The sequence below is a fragment of the Manacus vitellinus genome, unplaced genomic scaffold, assembly GCF_001715985.3.
Source record: "Manacus vitellinus isolate BGI_N305 unplaced genomic scaffold, ASM171598v3 scaffold_32_pilon, whole genome shotgun sequence".
NCBI classification, from domain to species: Eukaryota; Metazoa; Chordata; class Aves; order Passeriformes; family Pipridae; genus Manacus; species Manacus vitellinus.
The window spans coordinates 4,312,307-4,327,802 of record NW_021940460.1 but is presented as its reverse complement, the minus strand read 5'-3'; the positions used below and the strand labels follow the sequence as shown (position 1 = coordinate 4,327,802).

At 47.1% G+C, this 15,496-nt stretch overlaps 1 protein-coding gene across 1 annotated transcript in view; it reads right to left on the bottom strand.

Moving 5' to 3' along the window:
• Window positions 1-2,735: 2,735 nt before the first annotated feature.
• The window catches only part of LOC108640377 (collagen alpha-1(XXVI) chain-like), a 36,811-nt gene continuing 24,050 nt past the window's right edge, over window positions 2,736-15,496 (bottom strand). The window contains exons 2-3 of the mRNA XM_018076523.1: window positions 13,216-13,338; window positions 2,736-2,913 (exon numbers count right to left, since the gene is read on the bottom strand). Coding sequence (XP_017932012.1) covers window positions 2,736-2,913; window positions 13,216-13,338 — 301 coding nt within the window. The remainder of the gene's footprint in view (window positions 2,914-13,215; window positions 13,339-15,496) is intronic.

Here is a 15,496-nt window from a genome sequence, read left to right as displayed (position 1 = left end):
ATGTCAGAAATAACTGCACTGCAGCCTCTGAATGATTGCAAATTCTTTGACTTGTTTCCTCCTTGTTTGCCCTCTCCCCGTCCTGTCTTCCCTCACAAAATGCTAAAAGAAATAAATTTTCAAAGGGCAAGGAAGGCTTGATGTAAGGACAGCTAGTAAAAATAATCTGTGCTCCAGATATGCTACACTGGCTGCCCCAAAGACACTGTTTCAGAACAGCACAAAAAAAGGAGTAAATATTAACCCTGCTCCCTGGGGGTTAAAAGGAGGAATCAATAGATGTCATAGAACTCTCAAGCATCAAGATGCAAAGGCCACCATCAGTGTGAAGAAGGGACCCTGCAGCCATTCCCACACACACACAGCTCCCAGAACTCCTCTGTGCTTGATAAATGTATTACCTCCAGGCTTAGTCCATCCTACTGATGAAAATGTAACCTTGCTATTCCAGGACTCTCTGGGAAGGAAAATGTTTTCCTTCAGTCTCTGGAAACAGGAGACCTCTTGCAGAGGAAGCCCTGAGCCACTGTAGTTGCCATTCTGCTGGCACATGGAGAGCAGTGACTGCCAGAGAACTGGATTATTTGCACCACAGCAAGAAGGGGAGTTAAAAATAGTGCAGGTCCACTCTGCCTCCAGCCATACCTACCTCACATCAGCTGTACATCCAAGTGACATGAAATATTGAGAAGAAATCTAACTAAATACCAAAAAAAGTGAAGGTATTCTGAAGTTCGACCCTGCTAATTCACTGTGGCTTCACCACTGCACTGGCTTTGTTTTGTTTCAGTTTAGTTTTCTGTTTCCTGTTTCCTTGTGTCTGCTGTTTCCAGGAAGGACTCAGACAGATGTAAACATCCCACCCTCTCAGAGGAACCAACTTGTAGTAGGAGAGAGCACAGAAAGTACAAAAGGCTTTACATCAGGTTGCCAAAGAGCTCTTTTTAGCCTCTTTTATTTACATTTCCAAGTGACACTAACATTAAGAATTAGCATAAGGAGTAAGTAAATGCTTCCATTTTAGAACTGATGGACAGCTCAAGGTGCTGTGCACACCACTAGCAGCAGTATTGACACTGGAAACTAAAGTGGCACAACTCTGCTGTACTAGAAATGGGTACTTCTTTATTTTTCTCCTTATTTCAAGAGTATGGGACTGTCAGTAGCACCAGATGTTTTAGGGAGAGAAAAGAAAAAAAAAAGAAAAAGGTAAAAAGAATCTCACACATGAAAGTGAGGGCTTGCTACTGGCTTTGTGCTCACACCCCACAGACCATATCCAAGCCCAGAAGAACAGTTCCACCTTGAAAACTGACTGCATAAAATTGTCACCTCGTTCCCCAGACCTGCTCCTGTGAGATCGCTGCCGACTTGCTCCAACAAGCTTATGTTGGCTTTTTATTTCCATGGACTGTGCTGAGGCAGATCTGGCACTGCAGGAGGGAGCTGGATTCTCTCCTTTGCACCACTAAGCTGGAATTACTCACACCTGTCCAAACCCACAGGCACCAGCGGGCTCTGCTCAAGGGCCCCCCAGGTCCCTGGGCAGATCCTCTCACCCTGAGCTGCAGCTACTCTGGAAGTGACAGCTCTGCCACCACCCTTAGCTCCCCTGTCCCCTGCAGCAGCAGGTAAAACTCCAAGCTGCACACAGCAGCTTCTCTTTCTCAGGCTCACTCCTTTTAGCAGCACGTTAAAATGCAAAGCTCTCTCCTGCAGACTGCAATTTAGGGCAGCTTTGCCACTTTTTAAGGCTTTTCTTGAGCTTCTGGGAAGCTATTGTTTCCTCAGCAGCCTGGAGGGAGCTGCTGTCTGCAATCATCATTCTCTGTGACTGTAAGGAGACAATTTCCTAGCTAGAGATTTGCCCAAATTGTGTGATCAGCATTAAGATATCACAGCACAAAAAAAACCCGAGGTGCAGCTACAAACAGCAGAGTCTGAGAAGTGCTGGACACCCCAATGACCCTTCAGCTGCCAGAGACAGGCTGTGCTGACCTGATGCAAATGGACAGAAAACTCAAGGCCTAGTTCCTCCTGTTCATAAACCATGAAACCTCATGTCAGATTGAGCAGATGCTTTAATGCCTACACATGAGACTTGATGGAGAAGCAGGAATTGCTTTAAACCCCCAGAAGCAACAGTTAAAGTAGAAAACATTAGGAAGCAAAATGTAAAACATGCCCTTTTTGTCTATTATGATTAAAAAAAATAAAAATACTTTCTTTACTTCCTGCTCTGTTTTCCTCTGTGTGAAAGGAAACCCAGAAGTGTGTTTTCGCATGCTCTGTGCAACCTAAGTGTTGTACCCATAAGTCAGGGAGCAGGTGGAAAAGGAAACCAGAGGTGCTGATTTAATTCAAAGCTTTCTGGGAACACATATAATTTATGTCCAGACCTTACAGGCATAAAACTTTCAGAAGCAGCCATTCAGGGACCAGCTTTCAGCAGTTACAGCAACTGATGGTGATGACAGGGAACAGGGAGAAGATAACACAGAAACATGGAGAGAGTGCATTTTCTAAAGGACTGTGCAATGGGGATGCCAAGCACAAGCACATCTATACTCAGGTCATCCCTGAGTACCTATTTCTTCATTTCTTTCCCCCTCCCTGTTCAGGGCTGTTTGCAGACATTCAGTATGGTTTGTGTTCCAGAGCTTGCGTGTGACATTCAGATAACGATGGGAAGTGAAGAGGTGATTTGTTCCTCTGTTTGAGAGGCATAGGGCAAATTAAGGACCAAAACCCAGCTCAACCCAGCCAATCCATCCTTGCTGCTCCATAAGGACAGATGCATTGCTGGATAACTCACCCTCCTCACAGTTGCTCCCCGTGAAGCCAGGACAGCACCTCCACTCCAGCGTGGTCACAGTTCTGTAGGACATTTTGTACGTGGGTCTGATGAGAGTCCTGTAACTAACACAAACAAGGAGTCAGTGGAATGCACTTACCTACCCAAGGGTGGTGTTGCTGCTAATCCATAACACATCTTCCTGCCTGGATACATCCCCAGAGCACCCAGCCACCCCCAGCCACAAAAATAGTCACATGGAATAACAGAGCGATGTTTTACTACAGTGTGGGTCTGATTCAACTTTTATTTTCCTCCTTAAGCCCTCATGCCCTTCTGGTTCTGCCCCACACCTCCCCCCAGGTAACACCAGTGTGGCTTTGTGGAGATCTCATCACTCCCAAGGTGCTGCAGGTAGCAGAGGTGATGACTCTTTCTTGCACTCTGCCTCCACGAGGATTTCTCTGACACTGAACAAAGGCTGGCATGAGCCTTTCCTCACACAGAACTAAGAGAGCTTCCAATCTCCCTTCTCCCACCACTCTTATCTGGGGTTTGCCAACACATCAGCATGACAACAATCAGTGATCCTCGTGGAGCCTTTTTTCCAGCTGGATGACCTGTGCCTCAGTTCTCCCCATCTGAAAGAGGGTCACACTTTCCTTCACCACTGCTGAGGTTGTGCAGGACAGGTTTGGGAGCTCTGTGGCCAGCACAGCATCCCAAGGATCCCAATTACAGCACCAGCACTGCCAAGCCCCACTGGAAACTGGGGGGCTACCTGCAGACACAACAGACCTGTGCAAGGCACCAGTGGTTCTGAAGTCAACACAAAACAGAGTTGCCGAAGTGCCAGCTTTTCCTTTAAAACAGCAGCTCTTCGAAGCTGGCAAATCAGTTTTCCCAGCATACAGCCAAACAAGTCACTGCTGCTATTCATGAAGCTGAAAGCAAACACAGAAGTCGTACTCCACAAGCTCCCCTCGAAATTCCTGCCCTTAGTTAACAGCCAAAGGAATTTGGCACACACAGGGAGAGTCTGAAGCTTTGGGATTACAGTGTTGCAGGCTGCAGTTTATGCTTCTCTCGCTGAGCCAGACAGACACAAGCCCTGAGCACCCTCTCCCTGGGGAAAAATCCTCTTCCTGCAGTGCCAGCAGGAGGCTGCCCCGGGCTCAGCTGGGCACAAGGCCAGGACAGAGCCAGAGGCTGCATGAATCTCATCCCAAGTGCTCCAAGGGGAGGCAGGCACAGGTGTACATCCAGGACAGCCCTGCAGTGACGTTGGTGGTTACTCCAAGAGCAGTAACAAAGGCTTGCCAGGAGAGGCTGCCCATGTATGTCTTGGAAAGAAGGGAGCAGCTCAGTCGTGGTTAACAGAGTCTTTGGGAAACTCATTTCTCAGGAAGCTGTTGCTGCTGATTTGTGCCAGCTGCCAAACACAGAAACCACGTTCTCCCATAGGCACCAGGGAGGAGGGCTGCACGAGCTTCCTCCTGAGCACAGGGCTGCCTGCACGGGGAACGGCATCGCCCAGCGACGGGAGAGCAGCGCTGCCTCCTGAGAATGTGATATCCTCACCCCTTGAGCTGCCAGAAAGCTCACCAGTTACTGCTAATACTGCTAATAACTGGGATCCAGGCACTTGTCTAATAGGGGCTGGACAGAGCCAGCTCATCCCACCTAGTCCTTTGCACTTCTGCATCCAATGGCATTCAGGAGTTCACAGCCAGGAGCGAGTTTGAGGACTTGGCAGCACACTGACATAGGTAGACCTTCAGTGCTTTCTAACAGAGAGACCTAAGGCACAAAGACTTTGAGTGTCTTGCTGAGGGTCTCTCAGAATAGCTCTGGCAGAGCTCAGGAACTGAACCCAAGCCTCCTGACTCCAAGTCCTGGCGTTGGACTCGAGACATCTTTCCACACGTAAGCCCCGAACCATCAGTCAGGAGTTCATGGCTTTGTCACTAACACCACAGCTGGATCTGACCTTGAGATGAAAGTCTCCAGCCTTGTTACCAGTGTCCAGAGCCAGCTAGTCTCCAACCACACCGTGATTTTAAAACCATGTTTCTGCCAACACCAAGATGTTAAAGCTCTCTCAAACTTCATTATGAAGTGTGGAGAGTGGCTCGAGCCAGACTGGAATCTTGGCAGCAGTTCTGTGTCGGGGAAGTAGCTATAGTTTAATCCTCAAATGAGCAAGGACTTCTCAGGGCATGACAAACGTGGAGCTCAGCTGTCACAGTCTACCACCCACCCTGAATTTCCTGGAAGAGTTCTGATGTTTGCAGCTCTGTTCAGCATCCTGCAGTCACACATGTGAAGTGGTCCCAGCTTGCAAGCTCCAATTTGTTCTGAAGTTGCTCTGTTCTTCATAGCATCATTTTTCCCTCAGTTTTTGACATGGCACCAAGGTCTGTTGTTGCCTGTGTCATCACAACATGCAGATTTCTGACAGCTATTCCAGGAGGGGAGCAACAAAGAGAGTGCCATTAGCAAAGCATCACCACTGTCTGACACTTGAAGGAGAGGGAAAAAAACCACATGGAAAAAGGACGGGGAAGGAAGATACCTGTTAAAGATCAGAAGCCTTAGAATGAAAAAAACATGTGGAAAACACAACAGGCAGAAAAAAGGATTGGTAGCAGAATAGGGAAGCCTTTCCCTTGGATGTCACCCAAGCCACAAACACTGGCATAGAAATCTGCCAAACCACAGTAGGAGATGAGTTTAAGATGAGCCACAACCTGCACTGCTTTGCTTCCCAGAGCAAAGGATATGCTCAGCACACACAGTCCCCTTCAGCAGAAGACTTCCAAGCCCCTCACAGAGAAGCAAACCACCAGGACCTGCCACTCTGCTGCAAGAGACACATGTCATTTCCCAAAATGTTTGCTGAGGCTTCATAACAGGGTCCCAGGGAGTGGGGCAACTCCCAGGGAAGAACCCAGAAAGCTCAATCAGCAGCTGCTGCTGTTACTAGACCACAAACTAGACCTGCCTGTCCTTGGAGACTGCCTGATCCCTGTCAGACAAGCTTGTCCACATGCAATCATCATTTGGGAAGCAATGTCTCTTGCTTGTGGTCTTTAAGTGACTGCTCAGGAAATGGTAATTTGGGGAGAGAGGACTGATGAACTGATCTGGGGGTATGAAGCTGGAAGTACTGGAGAGGTCAGGACACACAGAAGGATGGCAGCCAACAAGTCTCACGCCTCAGCACACAAGGATGTGTTCCCCCCTCTCTCAAGGAAGTGTCACTGAACACAACAGCCAGACCTGACACAGGAAAGGGGAAGAGTGTCACATTCTTGGATCAAAGCCTCAGAAACCAGGTCAAAGAGCCAGGCGTGATCTCTGCCATGACCCAGGCAGGACAGGCTGTCACACACAGGAAATGCCTTCCCCCAGCCTGGATCTGCCCTGCCCTTTGACACTCACAAACAAAGCTGTTTATGCCTGAGGACCCCAGGAGAGGGAAGGCGTGAAACTCGTTTCCACACCGCAAGAGAAGGTTTTGTCCCTGCCGTTTGTGCCCCAGGAGACCTCAGCGACCTCCAGGGGCTTTTAATTCGCTTTTATTCAAGTCCCAGATTGAAAGTTTCACCATCACTTACTGGTGGGTTTCAGGATAACAAGAGGAATGAACTTGCTTATTTGACTGGCAAAGAATCTTGGATAGGGAATTATCTTGGCAAATTCCTTGGAAACCAAGGAATCCAAGGCTTTCTTTTGCCCACTACTCTCATGGCAATGAAGTCACTTACCAACCCAGTGGGTCCAACCCTGTACATATAATTGGCATACTGTCTTTCAGGGACAGTGGACCTTCATTATAACAAGTGCTACCTCTGCATTATAAGAAGTTCAGAACAAAGCTTGTGGTAGTGCCTCTAACTTTCTACCCATGCCCTGATATATAGACATGCCAAAACCCTAAAACCTCCCATAGAAAAGCAGGGTGCTCTGAAATCACATTTCAGATAAGTCAGGTGAAGTAACCATATCCTGAAGGACTTGGAAAGAAGGGAGGTTGTTAAGAGCTCAGAGAAGTTATCAGGAATATATTTGGTTCCCAACAGCACCACCCTCACTCCAGACAGACAGCCCATCATGACTATCCTCTCAAAGCCTACCAGACACTGATTACACCAGGGAGCTCCTCTGTGAACACAGATAAGACAACTTCACCTCAAAGCAGTGTCACAGCTGATGCAGGGACAAGGAGCACCTTTGCAGCTCACAGGCATGGCAGAGACCATCGCTGTGAATCAGACCTGTCCTCTTTTTTCCTGCAGCCCCAGCTCTTCCAGCTTCCCCAGCACAAAGGCAGTAGCTCCCCAGAGAAAAATGTAACCAGAGCAGTTTCAAATATGCTCCTGCAGACACTGGATAAAAAACCCTGCAGCTGCAGGAGCACTGGAGGTCATTGTACGTGTCTCCTGCCTTTGCCAAAAGGGAGGAAGAGGACTCTGTTTAGCTCTGGACATGTCTGGTTTGCACAACTTAGCCAGAGACTAAAACCCAGGAAACAAAACTTATACAGCTCCCATGCCCCACTGTAAACAGCAATAATTTACAGTCTTTCAGTCTTAAGAAGAAAAAGACTGAGGACACAGATGTTTCTATGCCACTAGAGTTCTCATCAGCTCCTGCCTCTATTAACAATCAGATCTCAGTGCTGTTGCAGAGCAGCACTGCACTTCCACCAGCGAGGAGGAAGAGTGTTCAGACAGAATGTCTGAGCGAGATCAAAAGCCCTCAGTCAGCAGCCTGAGCACAATCCCCAGAACAGGTGGCCCTCCACCTGTGCCCAGGCAGCACACACAGCCAGCCACATTGTTCCAGAGCTCAGAATGCCCCTTTGTGCTGCAGCTCTAATCCTACACTCCCAGAGCCTCCTCCCCGTTTGCAGGAGGACTGTTGATCCTACATTTATATCCCATGTGTGCATGGGAGAGCAGACAGCTTTTTCCAAGCATATTTCTCTCCAAAATGTAGAGTCGTAAGGGAATTAAACACATAAAAGAGTTTATGTGTAACAGGGCTTCAAATAGCAATCCTAATGCACTGGAATAAGCTCTGGGATTTATTATTCAATTGACTGGAAAGCAAGAAAGAGAGAAGGATTTCCCTGTGGCATTACTAGCTCTGAAACTGAGGAGGAACATCAGCTACAGGCCAATCTCCTGGGTGACAGATCCCCAACTTCTCCTACTGACCCTGTAGCAATGGAGTTTTCAAAAGCAGACAAGACCAAAATGGATGAGCCTGCAGAATTCCTTCTTTGTTATTCTACAAGCTGGCTTGTAAAAATCCCTCCAGGAGCAGTAATGTGTTCAGTTTAAATGAAAAGAACAAAAATAAAGAAATAAATAAAAGAAAACCCAGCGTTCAGAAGCAAAAAATAAGAGTGATCCATGCAAGATGTGTAGCCTTCTCACATTAAAAATGTCATCAAAAGCACAGAGCCTTTGTGATAAGCCAAACCAGCTACAAATATTGAAAGGAAAAAACATGCAGTGACTGGCAGCTGGAAAGGGCATCACAGCCCAGGTTTGCTGTGTTGCAAGAATGATCTTCCTTCCATCTCTCCCACCTTTGAGTGATGTTTAAAACTAACAGCTGAGTAACTTAATGTCTGGAGTTTTAATGGCTCTTACTAAAGTAGAGAGACCAGGAAATCCCACCCCTGAAAGTGCTGCAGAGACAGGAGGCTCAAAGGCCAGAGTGAGACAGGTGTGTGACCACCGAGCCCAGCAAAGCACAACAGGATAAAAACTCACACAGCCTTGCTGGGAACATTCTTTTTCTAGGATGGGACAAGTAAGAGAGGAGTCAGAACATCCTTCCAGCATGTTTCCAGAGATGAGATGGGCATTTCTGTAGCAAAACCAGTATGAAGCAGGGAGTGTTTGTCTTCTGAAGGCTGTAGCAGCACGTGATCTGCCAATGCTGTTCATCCCATTCATTCACCTCCTGAGACACTGTCTTAGTGACCACAACACAAATACCCCAATCAAAAGTAGGCTGATTTTGGCCAACTAGGGTATCACAAGAGGCTGTCCTATTCTCAGAGTCATAAAACACAGTAAGACAAAAGCAGCACTGTTCTGATCTTACAGGTGAGGTGGCATTGCTGGACCAATGGCACAGGAAGTCACAAAAGCTCCAGCAACTGAGTGCAGGTCTCTTTGCCAGGTCTTGCAGACCACCCTTCTCAGTGAGCCTCAAGGAGGGCAGTGTCCCAAGCAGGACAGGACTGTACCTCAACCTGCAGCTGCTGCAGCAAAACCATTGCTCAGGAGAAGGGTTATAATTGGGATGTCTCTGGGTTTGCTAGAAGTTGGAGGCAACCATCCAGGCAGCAGAGAGCCAGAGATTAAGTTGCCATTGAAACACCAAGCTAGAGACTTTATCCCTTCCTTCAGACAGACAAATGGCATGGGAGTTTTAAGCACAGCAGCAGTTTCAGCCAGACTGCTGGAGAGCTGCCCGTGCACTCTGTGGCGTGACAAAGCAAAGGCACAGCCTTTGGTGTGCAGGAGCTGAAGCCTTCACCACACAGACAGAGAGAGTTCAAGAATAGATCTGCTGAGGGAGAGCCTCCAGCCAAGGCTGCTCCAGAGCAACTCAGCACCCAAGCTAAATAAAGAGTCTGGGGTGGAGGGCAAGAACAGAGCGGCTCATCCCATCCCGGCCAAGATGACGACACTCCTGCTCAAGAAGTTCCCCTGCCAGATTCCCAAGAGCAAGTGACTGGACAGCAAGGACATCACACAACCCAAGCTGCTAAGCTGGGATCTCACAGATCCTCCTCTGTCAAAGGCCTGACCCTGAGCTGCAGTTTGTGCAATAAGGGAAGGAAACATAACACGAGTGAACGGGAGACAGGAAGCAGATTAAATCCGTGTCTGGCTACACCAATGTCTGCTTGTAAGCAGAGTCTCTCTGACACAGAGCCCCTCTCAGCTGTCACCACGAGGCTGAGAGATGCCTTTTTTTGGCTGATGTCCCTTTTGCTAGTAAGCAGCCTGATAACGGGTGCTGGCAGAGTCGAAGCTCTCCCAGATATGGTTGACTCCCTGTAAACAAGGAGATGAAAACAGCTTGTTTCGAATCACAGCTGGGAGAAATGCTATAAAGCCAAAATAATGCCAGGGCATTGCTGACATTTTGCATTGCTTTCAGTCATACACTGTGCCCTCCCCTTCAATTCAAGCTCAGGCACCACAAATCTCACTGGAGAAGAACAGGAGAAGGCCAGAAGATCTTTAAGTTTATCTTTCCAGCAAAAAAACCCCACTGATATATTTATATCACTTAAACAACCACGAGGACATAGAGAACCTGAACATTTCTAGGCACTACAAGACCTGGAGTAAGCCTGACCTTGCCTGAAGCCAGACTTCCAGAAAACCCCAAAAAAGAGCTGGTACAGAGAAGGTAAGGAGGAAACAGAAACAAGTAGGGTACCCAAGTTGGGTTTTCTGCTCTGCTCATCTTCTGCAGGGATTTTCAGAGACCTGTCAAAGGAAATTGTGCAGCATTGTGGCTCATAAAAGCTTACAAGCCCCTTCAAAGCCAGTTTCTTAACAGAAAAGAGAAAACAAGTACAATTTGCAAGGAAATGCACTAGCAAGTGAGGTGCTGAATAAAAGAGGCACTACACTGCCTTGGGACTTTGGGAACTGACTGTCTTATTTGTATCCTTGGGAGTTTTCATCTGAAAACAAGAGAGAGATTGGTGTTTCCTAAAGACACAATATTCATTTTGGTGAAAGAGGAGGGGAGAAGTATTTTAAAATAAAAGTAGTTTTAACTTCAGCCTGCCTCTGAAAGCCAGTCCATGCTCCCCTGTGGGCTGGCAACATAAGAGTGATAGGCTGCTGTGTAGGCTCAGGAAATAAGACCTCAGCCACACAACCAGGGTTACCAAATGTTGCCCACAGCAGTTACATGACCAAGATCTGTAATTTTCAGCAGCTGGTTTTCAGTTTGTTGTCACAAAATCAGATGCACTGTCAAAAACAACAACCTGTAAAAGATGTCTGGGATGGAGATAACTTGACCAGCAGCCCACTTGACTCTCAGGAACTCAGTGGCTTCAGCTTCGTTGTCACTTGTTTTTGGGGCTCTCCCTTTTGGACAGTGGCAGGAGGGGAAATTATCAGGAACCTGCTCTACCTCTTGTGGGAGCTGAGTGGGCTCCAGCATTGTCAGCACTTTCTGGAGGTCCTTGGGAAAGAGGTCCAGGGTCTTTCCCTACTTTAAGCAAGACTGTCCATGGTGTGGGATTAGAAGACAGACATTATAGTCATTTCCTTGGGAGGGTTCCATTCTCTTCACTTGCATTTCCTCCCAGCTCAAAGGCAGCAGAGTGTTGGTGTCCCCCCATCTCTCCTGGTGAGTTTCTTCATGGTGATCATCTTCCAGAAATGCAGCTCCTGCTAGCTGAGCTTTCACCACCAGCTGAGATCTTAAATATCAATAGTCCCCAGCTTCTTTCTGTGATATTTTCACATAGAAAGAAAAATTGAGATTGTCTGCTGCTGTTCTGTATTGTCTCCAAACAATTGGACTCAACAGGCAAACAAACCAAACTATATTTGAAACTGAAAGTGTTCCATGAACAACAACATCCCAACAGCACACACTGCTCCTAAAGTCTCAGGGTTAATGCAAGAATCAATGTATAGGAGTAACTGCAGGAGCCCACAGAAAGAATTTTTACTGGGAACATGATCAATTATTTGGTACTTAGGAAACTACAGTTATGTTAACAAGGAAAAATAAGCAAGACTTTTGGCAAGTTTAGGAGACAAGGTGAAAGCTCACAAGTTTCTAGTGACAATTATGTGAGTAAAATGTCTGTGAAATTAAAAAGCTCCAACAGAAGTTTGGCCATGACAATTTAAAATATTAAGTGTTTCAACCACAGCCTTGCATAAAGACCAAAGAGACACCAAAGCAGATATATTACAAGTGAAAAAACTGAGACTGACCACTGGCCAAGTGGAAACTGGAGACCCAACTGTGGTAACAGCCACGTGCAAAATGTGAATTCCAGATGAAGTGTCACAAGAACAGATTGGGAAGGTCGATCTCAGTCTGCAGTTCAATCACAGTCAGGTTATCAACTACAGGAGGACCTCAAACAGTCCCCTGTGGGTGAATTGGTAACAATACCAATAAAATGACTGAGCTTTGAGAGCTAAGGTATGGTTTGTCTACATGGGAATGAGTTTTAGAGGTTAGGTGCAGATTTAGAGCACAGTGGCTTTTTTTGCCCCGATTCCCAGGTGGGTGGGTGACACTGTCCTGCTCTGAGAATGCCTTTCAGAGAAGGCAAAGCTCAACAGTGCAAAGACACTTTACTGAAAGGTGGTAGCTGAGGACAGCTATTTCACACTAGTTTGTTTTTTTTTTTCCTTCTTAAACGTAGGTGGGTTCCAAGACTGTAGATGACTGAGAGTCAAAGCAGGCTCAGGGCAAGTTTTTGACAAGTTGCTGCTTTTAAGCTTTGTTTCTCATCTGAGGAGAGGGACATTGTGTTTTAACACATCTCTAAAGGATACTGAGATGCAGGAAACCTAAGGAAATTCCACTCTGAAAACACAGGGCACGTTACCTTCGTCCATCATCAGCTACAAGGAATTTGATCCCAGGTTTCCAGTGTGTGTGATCAATATTACCCCTAAAAACCTGAGTATGAGGACTTGATGCCAACAGGTCACATGGAACAATTGATACAGCAACTCTGCTAACCCTGTTCAGTCACACTGAACATTTATTTACTTTCAGGTCTGACTGGCAGCAGCCTCCTGTGTGAAGTACAAACTGGCATTTCAGCCTAAAATGAGCTCTTTCACAGAGCTTGTCCTAATCCTGATGCCTTCAAGTTGAATAATCTGTCCCCAGGCTGAATTTTGTCTCCTTTTGTAAACATAACTGATGTTGTCAGATAGCCTCTACAATAGAAGTTGCTTAATGAAAAGAACTTTGTGTTTCAAGCATTGTGTGAGATTACATCAACCAAATAAATAAATATGCCTTAGGCAGATGGAGAATATGTATTAGATGGGGGGTTCATGTAAGTTTTACTGTATAAAAGGTGTAACGTTTTACCCCTTGGTGTACTTGATTTGTGGAAACCTCTACCTTGCACAGAATAAATAATGTCTCATTTCTAAACTATACTTTGTAGCATTGCTGCTGATTTTAGGAGCTCTCTAAACACAGACACACTTACCTCCACATGTGGTTACTCTGCAGTTAACACCAGTGGCACCCCTTTATTACAGCCCCACAAAGCAGGTTCTCACACCTGATGTCAGCCCTCCCTGCAGTACTTACCAGCCACCCAACTGAACGGGAAGGGCAGCAAGATTTGGGCTGTGAGACAGGAAGATTTTTACCTCACTAAGTTGGCACAAGGTCCTGGCCACCGGCAGCTCTGATAAACCCTCTGGATCACCGTTTCTGAGCCGTTCTGCACCTGGCAGGAGACTGTCCTTGTCACTGTGTAGTGACACCAGTGCCTGCAGAGAGAAAGGACACCGTTAGCCCCAGGAACACAATGAGCTGGACCAAGGTACAGCAAAACCAGAGCAAGTATCTGGGGGTGAGGTTCTTTCTTCCACCAGCCACAGCCAGGCTAACTTGCAGTCTTCATTCCTCACCCCACCCTCCCCTCCCAATAGCTGCAGAAAGATTCCCAGCTTCTGCCAACCTGAGCCACAAGAGATCCACTAACGCCTCTTGCTTGCTCCTCAGAGGCCAGGGTTTTATAGTACATAATTTGGTTCTGCCACTTATCAGAAACAATAGGACTTGAGGGGAAGAAAAAAAAAGTCTTCCAAATCTCCTGATAGTCAGTTCCCATTGTACTGATCTTAATTTCATCCTGCTCGTTATGGGATCACTCTCCAGCCTCCCACCATTCTGAACAACAGCAGTTAGAAAATTCTGGTTTCTGGTGTGGAGGAGCTTATTGTCAGCAGGGCTCAGCCAAGTTGGGTGCTGGACAAGTCCTGCTGCTGTCCTGGTGAGGTTACAGTCTGAAAGAGGGCAAGGAAAAGTGCAGGGGAGGGAGGGATGAGTGTCTTAGGCTGTCTCATAAGAAAACAAGAGAGAGACAGACCTCCTTGCTGCAAGGTGTGTGAGACAGAAGGAGCTGCAGTATCAGGCTGAGGAAATAGGATCTACAGACCCCTCAGGGACTTTCTCTGAAAAAACCCCCCCCAAAAAAACCCCCAAAAAACCCCAAACAAAAAACCAAAACCCACAAAAAAAACACAGGAAAAAAAAACACCACAAAATGCTTTTAGGTTCCATTGACATGCTTGGGGGGGGGGAAGGATACTTTCATTTTTACTTTCGTGCTTGTCAAATACTGGTTCACGTTTTTTTGGGAATGCTTTGGTATGGGATGTTTTGTGATGCTTTGGTTCCTCAGCACAGTTATAACAGGTTTGAGATGCACTTTCCTACTGCTTGGGAATCAGAACTGGGGTCATTAATGGGAAGTGGAGATACCAGCCTGTGCTCCAAAACACACAGAGTGCTTGTGTAAGCATTCCATGCTGAATCAGAGGAGTCCTGGCTCCTCACCCTTCTTAAAGCAAGAGCTCCCAGTACATCTGATCCCTTCTCCAAGTATCACAGTGACTCCCCAGCCTTGCACACCAAAAATCAAATTGCTTGCACAGTGGAAATGCACCTGTACATCCCCCTCTCCTTCCCTAAACCACCTTCCCCATGGTAGTTTAATTTCCCCAGTATTTGCCATTTACAGCATTTATTGCTTTTTCTCCCCGTTTTGGATTCCCCTCCCATCTCTGCAGGAGCCTCTGCTCTCTGGATAGCTCCCATTTCCATGAATAGGAGGCACACATGCCAGAGGCTGAGCCAACACCACAGACCACAATGGGGCCAGTGAGCTGCTCAGTGACCCTTCAGCTACAGCTGGATGGGCACCCAGGGCACCCAGGGCGAGGGGACTGTGTGCCCAGTGCCACCAGCCCTGCAGCAGTGACAGGGCAGAGCTCTGCAGCTTCCCCTGCTCACCACTAACCCTTTTGGGATTCCTTGTTGGGAAGCATGGATTAAAGGCACGTCACAGGTGACCCCAAGCAGGTGGGGAGGTCTCACAGAACCAGCTCTCTCAGATTTATGGAGGATCTGTGGTGGATATACAGGGATCAGGCACCCTGGTACCCAAATGTCTCTGCTGACATCCACAGCATAGAACCAGAGAGCAAAATGGGGAAAAAGAGGAGGTTGATGAAGCTTCAGGTCACCTTAACAGGCTCAACACAACCTCCACACATAGTTTAGGGAACAAAACCAGAAGAAACAAAGTCAGGAGCTAAAGACTGGAAATGTGATCATTCAAAGTAAAGTTTTTCTCTTTCATTTCACTTGCACACGTGATGCAATCAGCCATGTCACCTCTCCAAGCCTTAGTCATGGGGTTTATCCAGATGGGTAGTGTTGGAAAATATCTCCTCATGCCATGGGAATGGCCAGTTGAGTGTGGAAGGAAAAGCAGCCAGGAGAAAGGGTGAGAACACGAGGAGCTCTGGCTGATCTACCTTGAGCCCACTGCTCACAGCAATCACAGGGACAGCACTTGTGCACAAGCCTCAGGGCAAAAGCACTTCATGTCAGGTAAAACCACCTGCACACACACAGACC